General features: G+C 44.5%; 1 protein-coding gene across 4 annotated transcripts in view; it reads left to right on the top strand.

Moving 5' to 3' along the window:
• Positions 1 to 817: 817 nt before the first annotated feature.
• LAMA5 (laminin subunit alpha 5) overlaps positions 818 to 20,109 on the top strand; it is a gene marked incomplete at its 3' end in the record, with an annotated part of 234,335 nt that continues 215,043 nt past the window's right edge. For all 4 annotated transcript variants that reach the window (XM_082271619.1, XM_082271617.1, XM_082271618.1 and 1 more), the window contains exons 1-2: positions 818 to 1,100; positions 10,188 to 10,340. In XM_082271619.1, coding sequence (XP_082127745.1) covers positions 849 to 1,100; positions 10,188 to 10,340 — 405 coding nt within the window. In that variant the 5' untranslated portion in view covers positions 818 to 848. The remainder of the gene's footprint in view (positions 1,101 to 10,187; positions 10,341 to 20,109) is intronic.

The following is a 20,109-nucleotide window of genomic DNA, read 5'->3' as shown; positions in this document are numbered from 1 at the left end:
TAATAAAAAAAAAAAAAAAATATATATATAATATATATATATATATATATATATGCTGATGTTTTTACACCATTATTAATATTAAAAAAAAAAGATGGAATATGCCTTTATTAAAAAATAAAATATCACTACCACTGTTGTTAAAAATTCTTTTTATTGAGTTTGAACACAGTACATGGAAAACAGGACCGCCAATACACAGTAGAAAGTAAAAGCAAAAAAGGGAAAATCAACAGGCAATAAAAGAAAAAGAAGAACACTACTACTGTTGATGGATTTTACACAGTTGTTATTACAATTTTTTTAAAAAAAAAATGTTATTACTTTTTTTGTTTTTTTTGTTTTACAAAGTAGAATATGACTTTAAAAAAAAAATACTGCTAATGTTGTAAACGCTGCCCAAACTATTGGTGCTATATAAATCCTGTATAATAATAATAATGTTGATTTTTTTTTCTACACAGTTATTATTTTCTTTTTACAAAAGGTAGCCTATGCCTTTAATAAATAAAACTATTATTACAACTGTTGGTGTTTTTTCTCAGTATATCACCATGAAATGAAGGGATCTTTAGATAGATGAAGATGTTTAGTAAATAGAAAGCAATGTTCCTGCAGTGATAGAGGATAGAAGTGGCATGGATGGATGGAGGGAGGGTGAGCCCCAGTAGAGGGCAGTGGGTGTATGTTGTTGATGCCCCCCAGCAGTGATGAGAGCCCTGGGGCAGGTCTGAGTGGTGTCCCGCCCCCTCCTCCCTGTCTCTGGCTCAGTCTGGATGCAGCACAGCACAGTAGAGCAGAGTGAGATCCCTGATCCCTGTGTGATCCCTCCTCAGTACCCCGGGAGGATGGCAGTGCCCGGACCTTACCACTGCCTGTTCCTCCTCTGCCTGCTCTGCAGGGCGATCAGCAGCCAGGAGCTGCTCACCAATGGAGTCAATGGCTTCAGCCTGCACCCTCCTTACTTCAACCTGGCAGAGGGCACCAAGATCTCAGCCACAGCCACCTGCGGGGAGGGCGAGGATGGCAGACCTGTGGAGGACCTCTACTGCAAGCTGGTGGGGGGCCCCGTGTTAGGGGACCCCAGCCAGACCATCCAGGTACTGGGCACACAGGGGGTTAAAGGAGGGGCTTTGTTTACACGAGGAGGGTACATTGTATCTCTGTCATTGTTACTTTGTATCCCACTTAGCTGATCTTTCACTTTCACTAGTCCGGAGACTGCAGGGAAAGGGGTGGATGGGGGTCCCTCTATCATCAAGTCCCTAAGTGGGGGTCCCTCTATCATCAGATCCCTAAGTGGGTAGGGGTCCCTCTATCATCAGGTTCCTAAGTGGGGGTCTCCTATCATCAGGTCCCTAAGTGGGGGTCCCCCTATCATCAGGTCCCTAAGTGGGGGTCTCCTATCATCAGGTCCCTAAGTGGATGGGGGTCTCCTATCATCAGGTCCCTAAGTGGATGGGGGTCCCTCTATCATCAGGTCCCTAAGTGGGTGGGGGTCCCTCTATCATCAGGTCCCTAAGTGGGTGGGGGTCCCCTATCATCAGGTCCCTAAGTGGGGGTCCCTCTATCATCAGGTCCCTAAGTGGATGGGGGTCCCTCTATAATTAGGTCCTTAAGTGGGTGGGGGTCCCTCTATCATCAGGTCCCTAAGTGGATGGGAGTCCCTCTATAATTAGGTCCCTAAGTGGGTGGGAGTCCCTCTATCATCAGGTCCCTAAGTGGATGGGAGTCCCTTTATCATCAGGTCCCTAAGTGGGTGGGGGTCCCCCTATCATCAGGTCCCTAAGTGGGGGTCCCTCTATCATCAGGTCCCTAAGTGGGTGGGGGTCCCCCTATCATCAGGTCCCTAAGTGGGGGTCCCTCTATCATCAGGTCCCTAAGTGGGTGGGGGCCCCTCTATCATTAGGTCCCTAAGTGGGGGTCCCTCTATCATCAGGTCCCTAAGTGGGTGGGGGTCCCTCTATCATCAGGTCCCTAAGTGGGGGGGGGGTCCCCTATCATTAGGTCCCTAAGGGACTGCATGTGAACCCATTGGGGTCTAGGAGAGGGGCCCTTGGCTCTCACAGTGGTACAGCCCAGGGATCTTATGGCAATGTAAAACATTCCATGTAAGACACCTGCAATGATTGTCAGCTTCCCTGCTTTATAAATAGTCCCCCGAGTGCCGGTTCACACTGCCAGACATCGCATGTGATTCGCACCGCATTGCTGTACAGATCACATGCAATGCATACAGAATGTATGTCTGAGATCGCATCGCATTCACACCAAAATGGTGTAGGACCCTTTTTTTGGTTCGCATTTGTGTCCACACCCATGCGATTCGATTCCTGCACCATTTCACAGTTCGCACTGCGATCTGCGAACCAATCTGGGGGTGTCATTAACTTTACATTGACACCCCCAGCGATTTGCAGATCTCAGTGTAAATCACTGTGCGATTCTGGTGCTGAAACTGATTTCACCAGTGTGAATCGGGACCTAATCTGTCCATACACCATACAGTCTGATTGTACAATAGCTTTACAGAAACAATGTAATATGAAGACAACACTAGCCCTCTTTCACACTTGTGCAACTTGTCCTGCGACTTGGAACTGTAAAGTCACATGACCAGTCGTACCCTATGATTTTTATGAAGTACCATTCATATCTGTGCGACTTCAAAGTAGTCTCTGCACTACTTTAAGCCTGGGTTCGCACATATGTGATGCGGGAACCAGTGCGATTCCAGTGCGGGTTCCACATCTCATCTCCCCCGTAGGCAGTTCACACTGCCCTCTGCAAACCGCTGGGGGAGTCAATACAAAGTTAAAGGCACCCCTAGATCGGATCGCAGTACGAACTGTGAATTTGGACAGGAATCAGATCGCATGGATGTGAACTCCCATGCAATCCGATTCCAGTGGCAGAAAAAAAAAAAGTTCCTGCAACATTTTTGTGAAAATGGGATGCGAGTTCAAACTGTATGGCTGAATTTGCATCGCACAGACATCGCATGTGATCTGCACAGCAATGCGGCGCAATTCACATGTGATGTGTATGTTTGCAACAGTGTGAACCCAGGCTGATGCGACTTGAGGTCCATAGACTTCAAGATTACACAGGCATTGCTTCAAGTCATGCGATTTTCAGGTCACAGAAGTGTGAAAGGGGCCAAAAGGATCCTTGTAGCGAGTCTCAAACCTGGCAGGCTTAAAGTTTGATGGTAAATCTAAGCTGGATACACACTATACAACTTTTTCTTTAGATTTAACAAAACCATATAATAAGAGGTCGCAGCTAAACACGCTCAATGTGTATGCAGTCAGGCCGGTCCTTCCACTACAAAGCTGAAGGTAAAGCCCCGTACACACGTACCGATCATCGGCCGTAAATATTTGGCCGACGACCGATCGGCCGATTGTCGCCTTGTTAGTATGATGCTTCCGACAGCCGACAGCGCATTTTCGGCGTGCAAGCATTAAAATTTTTGTTGGCCACCACCAGAACGGCCGATTGTTCGCCAGTCAGTACAGAATTCGGCTGACAGACAGCAGATTAGCAAGACTGGGCATGCTCAGAAAAGAAAAAAGACAAGGAAAGTTAACCGTCACATGACATCACTTCTGCAGTCGGCTGTTGTTGGCCGACAAAATTCGTGTGCAGTCTTTTGCAGTTTTCAACAGACACCGACAGCCCTGGACAAAAGACAGCCGATCGTTCGGCCGACGATCGGTACGTGTGTACGAGGCTTAAATCTAAAGAAAATCAAACAACAAAAGTTGTATAATGTGTTTCCAGCTGCACAGCTTCAGCTAGGTTCACATCTACATATGTGTGGTTGATGCGTTTTTGGTGCGTATTGCATTTTTTACATGTTTTTTAAATGTTTTGGGTTTTTGGGATATGTTAAAGTATAACTAAAGGCAAAACTTTTTTTTTTTTTAGTTTTGGATAGAGTGGAGAGGGATTAGAACCCCTATCAGTTTTTATTGCTGTCTGTGTCCCTTTTAAGGAGATTCACCCTCTCTATTTGTCCTGTTTGCCATTTTCTCAGAAAGTGAAAGTAAAAGAAAATTTTGGGTTGTCCCCAGAAACGTAATAGAGGGGAAATCTTCCAATGGGGACTCTAGTTCTGGTGATCTGGGGGTCCCCAAGTAATTCCCTAATTTGTAGGGATTTCCTCTCACTTCCTGTTTGGCTATGGGACAGGAAATGAAGATAAATCTCCACAATGGGGCACAGATGGTCAAAATAAATCTGAAAGAGGTTGTAGACTTTGAGTCCAAGAATAGCGATTCTCCCCTGTGGCTTCTCACATGGGTGTTGCTGCATGACAGATTTTCTCTGTTTTGTAGGCAATGTCTGATCTGATTGTAGGGTTGGAGCAGTCCAGTGCAATTGTTATATCACCCAATGGATGAAATTCTTCATGGGCCCTAAGGCTGGCCATACACTATACAATTTTCTTATTCAATTTCCTTTAGATTTACCTTAAACTATGTAGTGCAAGGGCCTGCCTGACTTCATACAGATTGAAAGTGTTTAGGTTTGACCCTATATTACATGTTTTTGGTAAATCTAAAGGAAAGTTGAACAAGAAAATTGTATAGTGTATGGCCAGCCTTAGTATGTTGTCTGCAGTGGGTAGAGGTCTGGCCTTGCAGTTAGGCTGGCCATACACTATACAATTTTCTTGTTCAACTTTCCTTTAGATTTACCAAAACCATGTAATATAGGGTCAAACCTACAAACTTTCAATTTGTATGCAATCAGGCAGGCACTTGTACTACATAGTTTAAGGTAAATCTAAAGGAAATTGAATAAGAAAATTGTATAGTGTATGGCCAGCCTTAGTTGCACTGTGGCCACTTTTGAAATAAATTTTAGGAGTCCTTCAGTCTTTAGGGGGGCCAGATTGTTGCCAGTGGGGGTATTAAATGTCACATGACCAGCAACAGTGAGAATTAACATGACCTCAGGGTTGGTGGTCAGTAGCAGAAGTAGAGCCCTGTCATTGGTATCAGTGGGAGGAATTTGTACCCCATTATTGGTATCCGTGGAAGAAATAGTGCCAAATTGTAGGTGTCAGTGGGAGGAATCGTGCCTCATATCATTGGAAGGAATAATGCCCCAAGGGTCGGATAAAGGCTAACATGCATTTTATTTCATTTAAAATACCCACATATATGGTTTGCGCTGATTGTATCACCATTTCTGAAAGGCTAACAAAGGGCCGCAGTTTGCAGACCACTGCACTAGAGGATTAGCACCATGAGGATGGCCATCATTGACAGAATACATGGCATTTGTGGCTGTTGGTGGTAGCTTGGACAGGACTTCATCTAATTGGCCAGATAAGTTCTCCTTCTACCTAGGTAAGGTAGAAGCTTTGTCCCCCCAACTGCATTCCTTCATATATGACATTGATCAGGCATAGGAAATCCAACCCATTTGCATTGTCTGTACTAGCATGACCCCATCAACCACCAATTGCCTACAAGTCCATCCTGCTTTGGGAGTGACAAACAAGGCCACAGCTTTGACCAATTGTGCTATCCACCTGGTTTACTGCATAATCATGAAGGTTGTAGTTGGGTTCTGTGGACGTTCTTGCTTAAGGCCCGTACACACGATAAGAAAATCTGAAGGGAAATTTCGTCCGACGACCGATCTGCCGATTTTCGGATTGTTAGTATGGTGCTTTCGACAGCCGACTCTGACTTTTCGGCCGACAAAATCCTGATGTGCAGGCTATAAAATTTTTGTCGGCCGTCAACACAACGTCCGATTTTCGTCTCATTAGTACAGATTTCGACTGAAAAAAATCTTAAGAGCAAGACTAGGCATGTTCAGAGAGAAAGAACACATACAAAGCAATCCAACACATGACATCACTTCTGATGTAGAATTCTGTCGTACGGGAAAATTCGTATGAAAATAACCTCTTCACTTTCCACATCAGACTAACATGCCACAAAAAACGGACGACAGATCGTTCGATAATCTGATCTTGTGTACGGGGCTTTAGTATGTTGTCTGCAGTGGGTAGAGGTCTGGCCTTGCAGTTAGTTGCACTGTGGCCACTTTTCAAAGAAAGTTTAGGAGTCCTTCATACTTTAGGGGGGCCAGCTTGTTGCCAGTGGGGGTATCAAATGTCCCACGACCAGCAACAGTGAGCATTAACATGGCCTCAGGGTTGGTGGTCAGTAGGAGAAGTAGAGCCCCGTCATTGGTATCAGTCGGAGGAATTCCTACCCCATTATTGGTATCAATGGAAGAAATAGCGCCCAATTGAAGGTGTCAGTGGGAGGAATAGGGCCTCATATCATTGGAAGGAATAAAGCCCCAAAGGTCGGATAAAGGCTAACAAAGGGTCGCAGTTTGCAGACCACTGCACTAGAGGATTAGCACCATGAGGATGGCCATCATTGACAGAATACATGGCATTTGTGGCTGTTGGTGGTAGCTTGGACAGGACTTCATCTAATTGGCCAGATAAGTTATCCTTCTACCTAGGTAAGGTAGAAGCTTTGTCACCCCAACCCCATTCCTTCATATGACATTGATCAGGCATAGGAAATCCAACCCAATTGTCTGTACTAGCATGACCCCATCAACCACCAACTGCCTGCAAGTCCATCCTGCTTTGGGAGTGATAAACAAGGCCACAGCTTTGACCAGTTGTGCTATCCACCTGGTTTACTGCAGAATCATGAAGGTTGTAGTTGGGTTCTGTGGACGTTCTTGCTTATGCCTCGTACACACGCAACGATTATCGGCCGACCGATCAACCGACTTTTGTCCAGAGTTGTGTTTTGTTGGTTGGAATGTGCCTAGACTGCACACAAATGTTCTCGGCCAACAAAAATCTACTTCAGAAGTGATGTGATGTGTTGGTTTACTTTCCATGTGTTTTTTCTTCTCTGAGCATGCCCAGTCTGGCTCATCAGATTTTTGTCTGCCGAAATCTGTACTGACTGACGGAAAATCGGCCGTTGTGTTGACGGCCAACAAAAATTTTATAGCATGCACACCAGATTTTGTTCGGCTGAAAAGTCGCAGTCGGTTGTCGGAAGCATCATACTAACAAGCCGAAAATCGGCCGATCGGATGTTGGCCGAAAATTCCCGGCCAATAATCAATGCGTGTGTACGAGGCATTAGGCTGCCTTTTTGATGATCAACCTCTACAATTGACTTGAGTCTAAACCTTACCATACACAGCTGTCTTAAATCCTCTTAGTTGGTCACAACTGTTGGCATACTACTGCTGAACAAAAAAATCAAAAGGGTTGGGTGGAAAGTTGTCAGCTGAACAGCATCTGCATCCAATTAGATATACAGTAGGCACTGTTCAGGTAATCTGACAGATAGTGGTGTCAACTGTCAGAATACAATAGCAGCAGCATGAAAGTTATTTATTCATACTGTTTAGCATTGATGGGCAAATCTGTTAGATTTATTTAGTTCAGCCAGACTATGGGTGTATGGCCAGTTTAAGGTTATCCGTTATCCCTATTGGCCAATGCTTGGCCTTTTTAATGGCTGGCCGGGTAGAAATTTGCCTTTCTAACCAACAGAACTTCATTTGAAGGATTGGTGGATAGTTGTAGGACAATGTCACACAAGAGTTTTTCCTGATTTCATGTTAGATCAGACAATTCTCAATATATGACTGGATCAAAATGATCCCCAATGGTTTTCACAAGTTCACTGAGTTACAATGGCAATACAAAAATACGCGTCCTGACATCAGCCTTAAGCCCCGTACACACGTACCGATCGTCGGCCGAACGATCGTCCGTCTTTTGTCCAGGGCTGTCGTGTCTGTTGAAAACTGCAAAAGACTGCACACAAATTTTGTCGGCCAACAACAACCGACTGCAGAAGTGATGTCATGTGATGGTTAACTTTCCTTGTCTTTTTTCTTTTCTGAGCATGCCCAGTCTTGCAAATCTGCTGTCTGTCGGTCAAAATCTGTACTGACTGGCGAACAATCGGCCGTTCTGGTGTTGTTGGCCAACAAAAATTTTAATGCTTGCACGACAGATTCTGTTCGGCCGAAAGTGCGCAGTCGGCTGTCGGAAGCATCATACTAACAAGCCGAAAATCGGCCGATCGAATCTTTTCGGCCGACAATCTGCACGTGTGTACGGGGCATTAGTGTAAAGTTTTTATAACATTCCTAATGAGTTTTTTTTCCTGAGTGGTTCTATGGATGATTGATCAAACAATCCGTGACTGATTTGGCAGTGCAGAATCGGCTACATACATTTGATTGAGTCCCTATTGTAGAAATATCAGCCCCTCCATTTACAAGTATCTGCAGAGCTGCAGCTGCCCCCCCCCCCCATCGCTTTTTCATCCAGGTCGTGTTCAAAGGGTTGAGTCCCAGAGTTTGGCTGAACTTATATCTCACTAATTGCTGCATGGCTCCCTTATCAGAGCTGCCAGCGGCCCCTTTGAACTGTGAAACGTCTGACCTTGCTCTGAGAGCCATACAAGTACTTAAGAGCCCCCAGCAGGATGCAATCACGGTTTAATCAGGAGGGTAGGGCTGTAAAGCATTCATTTCCCATTGATAAACAGTGAGCAACAATGAGAAAAGTGCCCAAATAAATAGATTAATCAAAGATTAATCAAAGACATTATTACACGGGACACTTTATTTCTTGATGTTGCAGGATGGAGGATAAGGAAGTTGGCCTGGTACGTATACATGTGCACGCCCTATGTCATCCAGTTGATGAGCAATCTTTTAAAATATATATTTTTTTTTAGCTTTTCTTTTTGCATAGTGCATACGCATGGATGCCTACACCGTGATATCTCTGATGCCTATACTTAAAAACCTGATGGGTGCTGAGATCCCTAGATAAACTGTCGTTTGAACCTGCTAAGTTCTAAAATATAATTCTGTTCCAAATAGTAAAATCAGCCTGGCAATAGAGGAAAGAGGTAGAGCCATATGTACAATTCCTGTTCCAAAAAAAAAAAACAATAGTTATTAGGCAAGATTTTCTCATCTGCTCAATATCTATGATTTCTATGGGTGGCTGTACATAATAGCTGTCTCATAGTTGCCAACATTTGAAAAAAAATTCCAGGGACACTTTGCAGCACAGCTATCAATTACTTACCACACCCACTTCTCTGAAGCTCCACCCACTCAACATAATTAATCTCCACCTACTTATCAGATTATAGGGTCTACTCAATAAAGAGAGAATTACAGGAAATTGAAAAGGGAATTTTAAACTTAAGACCAAAGTAGCAGAGTTGGAATAATTCCCCCATTCAGCTGCACTACTTCTGCCTAAACTTTAAAATTCTCATCCCAATTCCCTGCAATTCTAAAGTGTCAAATGTGCTCAGGTGTGACCATACAAAAAAATGTAATATGTAAATATAAATAAAGTGTAAATAAGTACATTGCCGGGACAACGTAAATTACCCGGGATAGGCTCCTATTTGCCGGGACTGTCCCGGCAAAAACGGGACAGTTGGCAAGTATGCTGTCTCAGATACCAAGCAATTGTGCTGCAAGTTTGAAAATGACTTGTTCCAGTGCATAACTGGTACTTGCGTGAACGCCCCTGTGCACAGACTGCCAACACAGTGGCTAAGTGGTTGGCTTTTCTCCCTAGTAGCACGAAGGTCATTGGTTAGAATCCCAGCCATGGCACCACCGGCCTGGAGTTTGCATATTCTCACTGTATCTGCGTGACTTTGCTCCGGTTTCCTCCCACACTTCAAAGACATGGGGTTAGGTTAATTGGCTTTTGTTTAAATTGGCCCTAGTAAGTATGAATGCAGTTAGGGACCTTAGATTGTAAGCTCCTTGAGGGCAGGGACTAATATGTCATTATGTATGCATGTGTTTGCGTATACTCGCATATAGCCATTGATTTCTAAGGACGAGTGTACGCAGCACTTGTGCTTCTAAGGCAGGGAAATGTACTGGAATTTAGCATCATATGGCCCCAGGCCTTAAGAGTTTAATCTGCCAGGTTCTTCATCTGAAAGCATGCTGCCATTAAAGTGACATATGTTTTAAAAATTGTCTTCTTTGCAATCCAGTCAGACTCAGCCCTACATATTCAGATACAATTTCCAACATATGTTTGAAGGGCTGCTATTGTTATGTTTTATTTATTAATGTCCTGATAACTTTAGCGACTGTCTTGGTTTTGATTTCAGGGGCAGTACTGTGACACCTGTCTAGCTACTGGTGGAGAGAGAGCGCATCCGATCACTAATGCTATCGATGGCACGGAAAGATGGTGGCAGAGCCCTCCCTTGTCCACAGGACTGGAGTACAACCAAGTCAATGTCACGTTGGATCTGGGGCAGGTATGTGTTACCTTTTTATAGAGCATTTTGTGCAAGTATCTTAAACTTGTCTTACAAAGGTGGAAGCCATGTTCAGCTATTACATTTGTTTATTAGAACAAAGAATGCAATTTCATTAGTTACAGATGGAACAGTCACTCACACACCCATGAGATCAGAGGGCCCAAACAATAACTCCATCCCTCCCTTAACCACCGGTGGTGTCCACAGATTACATTTTGCAAAGAAGAACCCATTTCTAACTTTAAGACCTAGTTCACAATGGCGCGATTTCAGATGTGACTTGAGTCCCACAGAATTGCGGACACAATCACAATTATTTTCAATGGTACCTGTTCACACCAATATGACTCTGTGCGGCACAATTTTTTAAGTTTTCTGTACTACTTTGATATGATTCATGCATGATTTTTCCTATAGAATATGCAAACTACTATCAAAGTAGCATCCAAGTTGTATTGCATAATGGACCTGAAAGTCTAAACACAATCTGATTGCAGCAATGTGAACCTAGCCTTAGAGTCGATCCACACTAGCGCGACTTGTCAGGCGACTTGTCAGCCTGACAAGTCGCGCTCCCTCGTAGTCAATTGACCGCTACAGGACCCGTTCTAATAGGAGCGACACAAGTCGCTCCGACTTACAAAAAGGGTTCTGTACTACTTCGGGGCGACCTCGGAGCGACTTGCATAGACTTCCATTATGTGAAGTCCATGCAAGTTGCTCTGAAGTCGTGGTGTATGGCAATGCACAAGTCGCCCCCGAAGTAGTACAGAGTCGTGTCGCCTTAGTGTGAAACGACTCTAAAGGGCTAAAAGGGAGTGTAAAATGTTTTTGTATGAGGTTATGAGGGCCCCTGGTTTCAATTTTGTAACAGAGCTCTTTATCAGGTCCTCGTCTTGCTGGAATTGATACTGAGCGTAAATTGGCACAGAAAAAATAAAGAGTAAAGCCGGCAATAGATGGAGTGATTTTCTCACTCGATTACCCCATCAACACAGTTAGCGCTAAGCAGGGAATCCCTCCTGCGAAGCATTCTGTTCTCCCAGCAGAGGGGCAGGGGGAGCCATCATCGCCGGGAGAACACAGCGATAATTGCTAGAGGCTATAACAGCTGCTAGCAATAATCGCATGGAAAATCCGACAGGCTGGTTGTACCCAAGTTGATCGATCAATCAACGTGGGTACATTCAGCCTGCCCCATGCATGGTTTGAATATCGGCCTGTCCTGGCTGAACCGGCCAAGATTTGAACCATCTATGGCCGGCTTTAGTTTGATTCCTTTTGCCAAATTGTAGAAAACTTTGGGTTTCAAGAATAAGTGGAACTTTCTGAGGTGCAAATCGTTCTTTTCTGATTTGCAGTATGTGAAAGGAAGAATGTCATTTTTTGTCAGGGCAGTGCAGACAGTTCTTTCAGTTTCAGTCTAAGGCTCCATGTACACGGGACGCTGGAAATGGCCGTTTAGGAGCAGTTGGGCGTTTTTTTCAGAAGCCCCTGAACCCATCTACATTTTATCTTATCTGTCCATGTACACTGGGTCGTTTACAGTCATTTGCAGGCAGTTGCGTTCAGGGACTGTTTTTAGAACGCAATTATTTGCGTTCGAACGTGTGTTTCCCGGCGTTTCAAATGCACAAACGCGTCCGTACGCGTCTGAACGCGATGACCCGCGTTTAGCGTTCGCGTTTTTCCATTTTAAAGGGGAATAATTTTTATGACCTCTAGGAACGCTTCTAAACGCAAACGCCCGCAAACACTGCTAAACGCCCGCGGGTACAAACGCGACTGAACGGACGTTTCAAACGTCCTAAAAATTCCAGCATTCAAAGGGACTTTTAACAACGTCCCGTGTACATGGAGCCTTAGTCCACAATTACATTTTTGTGCTTGGTGCTGGTTAAAGGAACTTGGTGTCACGGTTGATAAAGTATCTTACAAGTCAGTTTTGCCATCATATTAATGGAAAAGTACATCAAGAACGGATATCCCACTAAAAGGTAGCTTCTATGTGTTATAATGGATGCTGTGTAAGGAAGCAATGAGGACTTATTTATGGAGCTGTTGATAGTGAGCTGCATTAGAGATTGTGTTTTGGCCAATTAACATCCACCTATAATTAAAATATCAGTCTACTGTAGACTTGGCTTCATTACCGTCATGTCTTTATATGAAACATTGCTCCAAGGGCTGAGCTTTCTCTCTTGTTGGTGCTTACACTGCTGGTGGCCTCTAATATTGTGACTCCTCTAGTCTGTCTGTGCTGGAGGAGGAGGGGATGGTGCATTTAATTGTATTTTATTGTGTCTGTGGAACCCCCTCCCCCAACACACACATTTCAGGACAATGTGACAACGGAGCAATACTCTGAGAACAAACTGCCACTCTGCTCTGAGGTGCCAAATCGCAGGCTCTCCTCCATGCTGCAAGATGCAGCCTTCCTGGCCTTGAAGAACATTAAGGCCCAGAAGCTCAGGTTGTTTGTGTCTATGCTAGTCTCTGTGGATGCACTTTAGTTTGGAAAATAAACTATTCTTTTACATGCTGGGAACTGGGTAGTTGTTTCAAATGCAGATTAGATTTAGCGGCGTGATGGCAAGGTGAAAAGAAGGAAATGCCCACTTGGATCACTCTGGAGGACCTACTTCCAGTGCCGGGACAAGGTCATCTGGTGCCCAGGGCGAAGATGGCAAACTGCGCCCACGCCCCCAGGGTATAAAGTAAAAGTCAGTGTTATTTCAAAACCAATATTTCCTATAGATGCCAATGTTAAAAACAAGGAGCAGTGCCATGTCAAGCTGACCAAGATTTCCTATAGATGCCAATGTTAGACAGGGAGCAGTGCCATGCCAAGCTGTCCAAGATTTCCCATAGACGCCAATGTTAGACAGGGAGCAGTGCCATGTCAAGCTGAATGAGATTTCCCATAGACGCCAATGTTAAAAACTGGCAGCAATGCTATGTCAAGTTGACCAAGATTTCCTATAGACGCCAATGTTAAAAACCGGCAGCAATGCTATGTCAAGTTGACCAAGATTTCCTATAGACGCCAATGTTAAAAACCGGCAGCAATGCTATGTCAAGTTGACCAAGATTTCCTATAGACGCCAATGTTAAAAACCGGCAGCAATGCTATGTCAAGTTGACCAAGATTTCCTATAGACGCCAATGTTAAAAACCGGGAGTAGTGCCATGCCAAGCCGACCAAGCTGTGTCTGTACTCGTGACTGCTACAGACTTGGGCAATACTCCAGAGACTGACTCTATAGTGCTTACGCTTTTGCCAGCCCTTATCCAAAAATACTTCACATAGTTATCTTCTTCTTGGATGAACATAAAGGTTCCCAGGCATAAGATGCAGCTGCATGAGACATCTCTTTGGATAAGGGTTACTTAGTCGGCAGCAGCAGGGTTAGCAGTCCACAGTTATGGCCAATCTGACATTTGTGATGTTAGTTACAAAACAATTTATTTACAGAAAATTAAAGTTGTTTCCATACAGAAATAAGCCATGTATCAATTACAGAGACAGAGGAGAATGAAAACTCCTCCTACAAGCTTTAACCAGATACTGATAGAAGTCACAAGACTGCTATTTACTGCTGATGACAAAAAGGTATTTAGCAGTTTATATTTACTAAAACTTTTGCTTTTCCATGTGCTGTGTACTGTGGGAGACCAGATATAGTGAATGCAGGCTCCTGGGTTTAGTAACACTTTAAGTCAGGGGTCTCAAACCGGCGGCCCTCCAGCTGTTGTGGAACTACGAGTCTCGTCATGCCTATGGGAGTCATGCTTGTAACGGTCAGCCTTGCAATGCCTCATGGGAATTGTAGTTCTGAAACAGCTGGAGGGCCACCAGGATAAGACCCCTGCATTAAAGCGGAGTTCCGGGCACAAAAACGAGATTTTTTTTTTTTTGTGCCCCTCCGCTAGGTATGCCTCACCTGAAAAGGAATTGGGTAGTTATTTTTTTTTTTTTGTTTACTTACCTTGCAATTGAAGATCGAAGATACTCACCTCAGAGTACTTCCTCCCTCGGAGCCACGGCTCACCCTGTCACTTCCTGCCTCGCTATGATTCCTGGGAGCTGAACGTCACAGCTCCCAGGAATCAATGCAACGGCACCGGCCCCGCTCGTCATTTCCGGGCGACGCCGCATTCCCCTGCTAAACAGCTTCTGGGCATGCCCAGAAGCTGTGGAGGAATGCGGCGTCGCGCCGGAAGTGACGAGAGGGGCCGGTGCGGCGCATTCTGGGACAAGAAGACGCGGAAGAAGACACAGAAGAGGACCGCGCCGGCTTCAGGTGCCCACAACAGAGATGGAAACGCTGTGGAAGAAATTTTATAAGTAAGTATTTCTTCTAAAAGGTAAGTGCGAACCGGGACAGATCAGAGGCTAGCCATTGTGGAATGTGCTAGCCCTGACTGTCCCGGGGGTATGTTCATTAAAAAATGACATCTGTGCCCGGAACTCCGCTTTAAGTTAAAAAGAGTTGCACCTATGCCTCAGAATGACCCTCAAACAATAAGGGCCTTTCATACTGGGCGCATGCAATTGACGGAATCAGCTTACTAGGCGGGGAATGAGCAGGTGGATGACCAGTCCGTCTTTGCTCACTGTACGGAGATGGACCTATCAGAGTCCCATTCTCCTCTATGGGAAGATCTGATGAAAATTGACCACCTGTCCATTTTCATCTGATCCGATGCTTCAGACGGATGGAAAATAGGGTCACCATCCATCTGGATTTGGCGGACAAGATCGGATCAGATAGCGGCAGGTTACATAGTTACATAGTAGGTGAATAAAGACAATAGTCCATCCAGTTCAACCTGTGCAGCTGTAATCTTCTCACATAGCCCTGAATGTTCTGATCCTTCAGATGTACATCCAAGAGTCTTTTGAAAGCCACCATACTTCCCGCAGAAACCACCTCTTGTGGTAGAGAATTCCACAATCTTGTAGCCCTAACAGTAAAGAACCCCCCCCGTTGCCTGAGGTTAAAACGCTTCTCCTCTAATCGCATTGTATGCCCTCGAGTCCTCATGCAATCCCTTCGACTGAATAGCTGTTTTTCTATGCTGAGATCCCCATTGAGATATTTATAAATTGCTATCATGTCCCCCCTCAAGCGTCTCTTCTCCAGGGAGAATAAATCGAGCGATTGCAGACGCTCTTCATAATTAAGGTCCTTCAATCCCCTAATTAGTTTAGTTGCCCTTCTCTGGACTCTCTCCAGCTCCAACACATCCCTCCTGAGGACTGGCGACCAGAACTGGACAGAATACTCCAGATGTGATTGGTGTCAGCGGACATGTCACCTCTGACATCCGCTGCTCTATGGGGGTGAATGGAGGGTCCGATCAGAACCGCCTGAAAAACTGACAGGCGGACCTGATCAGAAAGCCTGTGCAAAAGGGCCTAACAGACTTTTGCACCCTCCAAATAGAGATGTCTCAGGTGTGGAAGTTAGTGGCAGCCATTTTTCACTTAGCATGGAACAGAAGGTCATAAAATCCACTCTCATTCACAATCAATCACAAACAAATGTATGTAAAATACACCCACCCACCCACCATTCTATACTCAGATGAACATAGGACATAGAATGTTTTTAGGTTTTTTATGGTGTGTTAGATGATTTTAGATATGTTAGAAATTTTAGATATTCTTGCAGCTGACAGTTTTTTTCTGTTACTCAGGAGTGAGCACCATGTTCGAACCTACTCATGTCACATCTATATGACCTATTATTTGGTGGATGCCTAGACCTCTGTTCTACCCTAACATATGTTTCATCTCAAAAATTGTATTTAGTATACTGTACTCAAAACAGTAATACATTTTGAAATAGTTAGTGGCAGCCAATAAACAGATTACGTGCATAGGAAGTCTGAAATGACTCTGCATGTCCTCCTATGGCTGCTTGAGGACTACTTCTGTAATCATAGATGGAATGTAAATTGTGATGGAATTGTAAATGTTTCTGGCCCGCCATGCACCAATGCCCTTCAATGATAACATTGCAAGCCTCCTATTTTGCTAAACGAATTAAAGTATAACTAAAGGCAAAACTTTTTGTTTTGTTTTGGATAGAATGGTGATGGATTAGAACATCTGTCAGGTTTTATCGCTGTCTGCTCCCCCACTAGGGAGATTCGCCCTATTTGTTCTGTTTACCATTATCGTTAAAAGGGAAAGTAAAAAAAAAAAAAAATCCCAAATTTTGGATTGTCCCTAGAAAAGTAATAGAGGGGGAATCTCCTAATGGGGACACTGATTCTGGTGACTTGGGGGGGGGCAATGGATTTCCTTAATTTACAGGGATTTTCTTTAATTTCCTCTTTTGGCAATGGGACAGGAAGTGAAGGTAAGGCTTCATGTACACTAGCCTACACTTGCAGCTCCTAAACTTGAGTTTAGGAGCTTTTGGCCTCTTTTTTTTTTTACCACAGCTCCTAAACTCAGCTCCATAAAAGCCAATGGGGTTTATTTACTAAAGGCAAATCTACTGTGCACTTGGAAGTACACTGCAAGTTCAGGATAGGAACGCTTTGACCGCTGGTCCCGGAAAAAGGCAAAATGCTGCAGGATCATGGTGCAATTTTGGCACATTTTCCAGCGGCCGCGCTAAATGTAGGCCAGCGTACATGAAGCTTCAATCTCCCCAATGGGACAGGAAGTGAAAGTAAACCTCCCCAATGAGACAAGACGTGAAGGTAAACCTCCCCAATGGGACAGGAAGTTAAGGCAAACCTCCCCAATGGGACAGGAAGTGAAGGTAAACCTCCCCAATGGGACAGGACGTGAAGGTAAACCTCCCCAATGGGACAAGAAGTGAAGGTAAACCTCCCCAATGGGACATAAAGGAAAGATAAACCTCCCCAATGGGACAAGACGTGAACGTAAACCTCCCCAATGGGACAAGACGTGAAGGTAAACCTCCCCAATGGGACAGGACGTGAAGGTAAACCTCCCCAATGGGACAGGAAGGGAAGGTAAACCTCCCCAATGGGACAAGAAGTGAAGGTAAACCTCCCCAATGGGACAAGAAGTGAAGGTAAACCTCCCCAATGGGACAGGAAGTGAAGGTATGCCTCCCCAATGGGACAGGAAGTGAAGGTAAACCTCCCCAATGGGACAGGAAGTGAAGGTAAACCTCCCCAATGGGAGAGGGAGTGAAGGTAAACCTCCCCAATGGGACAGGGAGTGAAGGTAAACTTCCCCAATGGGACAGGGAGTGAAGGTAAACCTCCCCAATGGGACAGGGAGTGAAGGTAAACCTCCCCAATGGGACAGGGAGTGAAGGTAAATCTCTCCAGTTGGACAGGAAGTGAAGGTAAATCTCCCCAGTGAGACAGGAAGTGAAGGTAAATCTCCCCAATGGGACAGGAAGTGAAAGTAAACCTCCCCAATAGGACACAGGTAGCAAAAAAAACCTTACGGGTTATAACCCTCCCCTACTCTATCCAAAATGAAAAAAAAAAAAGTTTTGCCTAAAGTTCTACTTTAACATTCGTTTGGCCATCTTCGTAGTAGTGATCTATGGGAACCCTTACAACATTTTCTGTTGTCGCATTACTTTTGGTTTTGTGCCAATACTTTTGTGGCATAAGCCAAAATCTGTTCTTATTCAGTTAATTAGTGAAAAAAAACCTAGGCACCTTTCAGGCTGATCCTTTCCTGTGTCCTTGTAGAGACTCCAGCACTAATGATGTAAGATGACTTCTACTAGTTGACATTTTTCAGTTTATTGCAATCTTGAATGCACTATTCTAATCCAGTGTGGGAAAATTGCTAAGTCACAATGTTGATACATTCCCTGGATGGTTGTAATGGGGAAGTAATGTTTCCAAGTGAAGAATGTATGGAACAGGCAGAACGTCAAGGTCATAAGGGTTGGCCATTCACTTTTCATTGAAAGTGGAAACATTTTTGTTTTCACACAACAAACTTTTGAATTTTAGCAGATGCTCGTTCATCCAAAGCCAAAATTGTTTTTAGTTTTCAATCCAATAGGGAATTGCTAAAACTTCCCGTCAATTCTTTTTTTTGCTTTCTATTTGCTACTCATGTCCTATTGGGTGATTTTGCCGAAATCTCTCCAAATTGCAGGAAATCCTCTGCTAGTTGTCACCTGAACAGGAGTCCAGATGGGAAAATGTTCTCAGTATTCTTGTTCTGTGACGACTACAACATTAAAGTGGAAGTTTAGTCAAAACCTAACTAATGCCTCGTACACACGCAACGATTATCGGCCGACCGATCGTCCGACTTTTGTCCAGAGTGTTGTTATGTTGGTTGGAATGTGCCTAGACTGCACACAAATTTTCTCAGCCAACAAAAATACTTCAGAAGTGATGTCATGTGCTGGTTGACTTTCCGTGTGTTTTTTCTTCTCTGAGCATGCCCAGTCTGGCTCATCAGATTTTTGTCTGCCGAAATCTGTACTGACTGACGGAAAATCGGCCGTTGTGTTGACGGCCAACAAAAATTTTATAGCCTGCACACCAGATTTTTTTCGGCCGAAAAGTCGGAGTCGGTTGTCGGAAGCATCATACTAACAAGCCGAAAATCGGCCAATCGGACGTTGGCCGAAAATACCCGGCCAATAATCGATGCGTGTGTACGAGGCATAACTCTAAACCCATTCTCTGCCACATTCTAAGCCTAATCTATCTAGCCCTGTAAAGAAAAGAATCTCTATACGTACCTGTTCTGCAGCCGCTCCGGTCCCACACTGAGCTGTCAGCGACAGCTTCAGTATTTAGGTGAGGCAGCCGACAACGGAAGCCCCATAGTAACTCTATGGGTGACGTCACTGCCCAGGCATTTCACAGCCGCTGTCAGCTTTCTCCTGCACACAGCATCCACCGCTGCAGACCAAAGTGGCTGCACAGTAAGTATAGCGATCTTTTCTTTACAGGGCTAGATAGATTAGGCTTTGAATGTAGCAGAGGGGCTGATTTACTAAAACTGGAGAATGCAAAATCTGGTGCAACTCTGCATGGTAGCCAATCAGCCAAGAGAGACTAAAGGCAAAATGTTTTATATCTTAATGTATTCTATGCTTTAAGATAAAAAGCCTTCTGTGTGCATCAGCTCTCCTCAGCCCCCCTAATACTTACCTGAGCCCCCTCTCTTTCCAGAATTGTACACGAGTGCTTCAGCCGACTCTCTCCTGATAGGTTGAGAGATAGCTGAGGCGCCATTAGCTCCCGTTGCTGTCAATCAAACTCAGCCAATCAGGGGAGAGAGAGGGTGGGGTCGAAAAGGCAGCTCCGTGTCTGAATGGATACACGGAGCTGCAGCTTGGCTCGGGTGCCCCCATAGCAAGCTGCCCCCTGCAAGAACAACTGCACAGAGCAGGTAAGTATAATCTGTTCGTTATTCTAATAGAAAAAAAACGAGACTTTACAATCACTTTAAGGTTTCGCTCACACCAGCTGACACTGGTGTGCGCTGTAAAGGCAGTGCTGCTAATGTGTTATTATGACTTTTTTCACCTTTATTGAAATGCCACACAATGAAATTTTATTCATCTTTGTTGCAGTGCAGTGTGGTGCATCGCAGTGCTGTGCTGAGAAGAGTACTTTTCATAGTACAGCATAGCGATGCACCACACTGCACTGCTCAACTGTGGGGGGGGAAGGGGGGTTTCCCCCACCTTTTAACTGCTAGTGTGAATGAGTCCTTACTTTATCCAAAACCTAGAAAAAAAGTCTTAGATTTGGATAAAAAAAGACTACATTATGACTTGTGTAA

The sequence above is a fragment of the Pelophylax lessonae genome (assembly GCF_965119305.1).
Source record: "Pelophylax lessonae genome assembly, chromosome: 11".
NCBI lineage: Eukaryota > Metazoa > Chordata > Amphibia > Anura > Ranidae > Pelophylax > Pelophylax lessonae.
The sequence above is the reverse complement of the archived record's forward strand: the minus strand, read 5'-3'. Positions and strand labels throughout refer to the sequence as shown.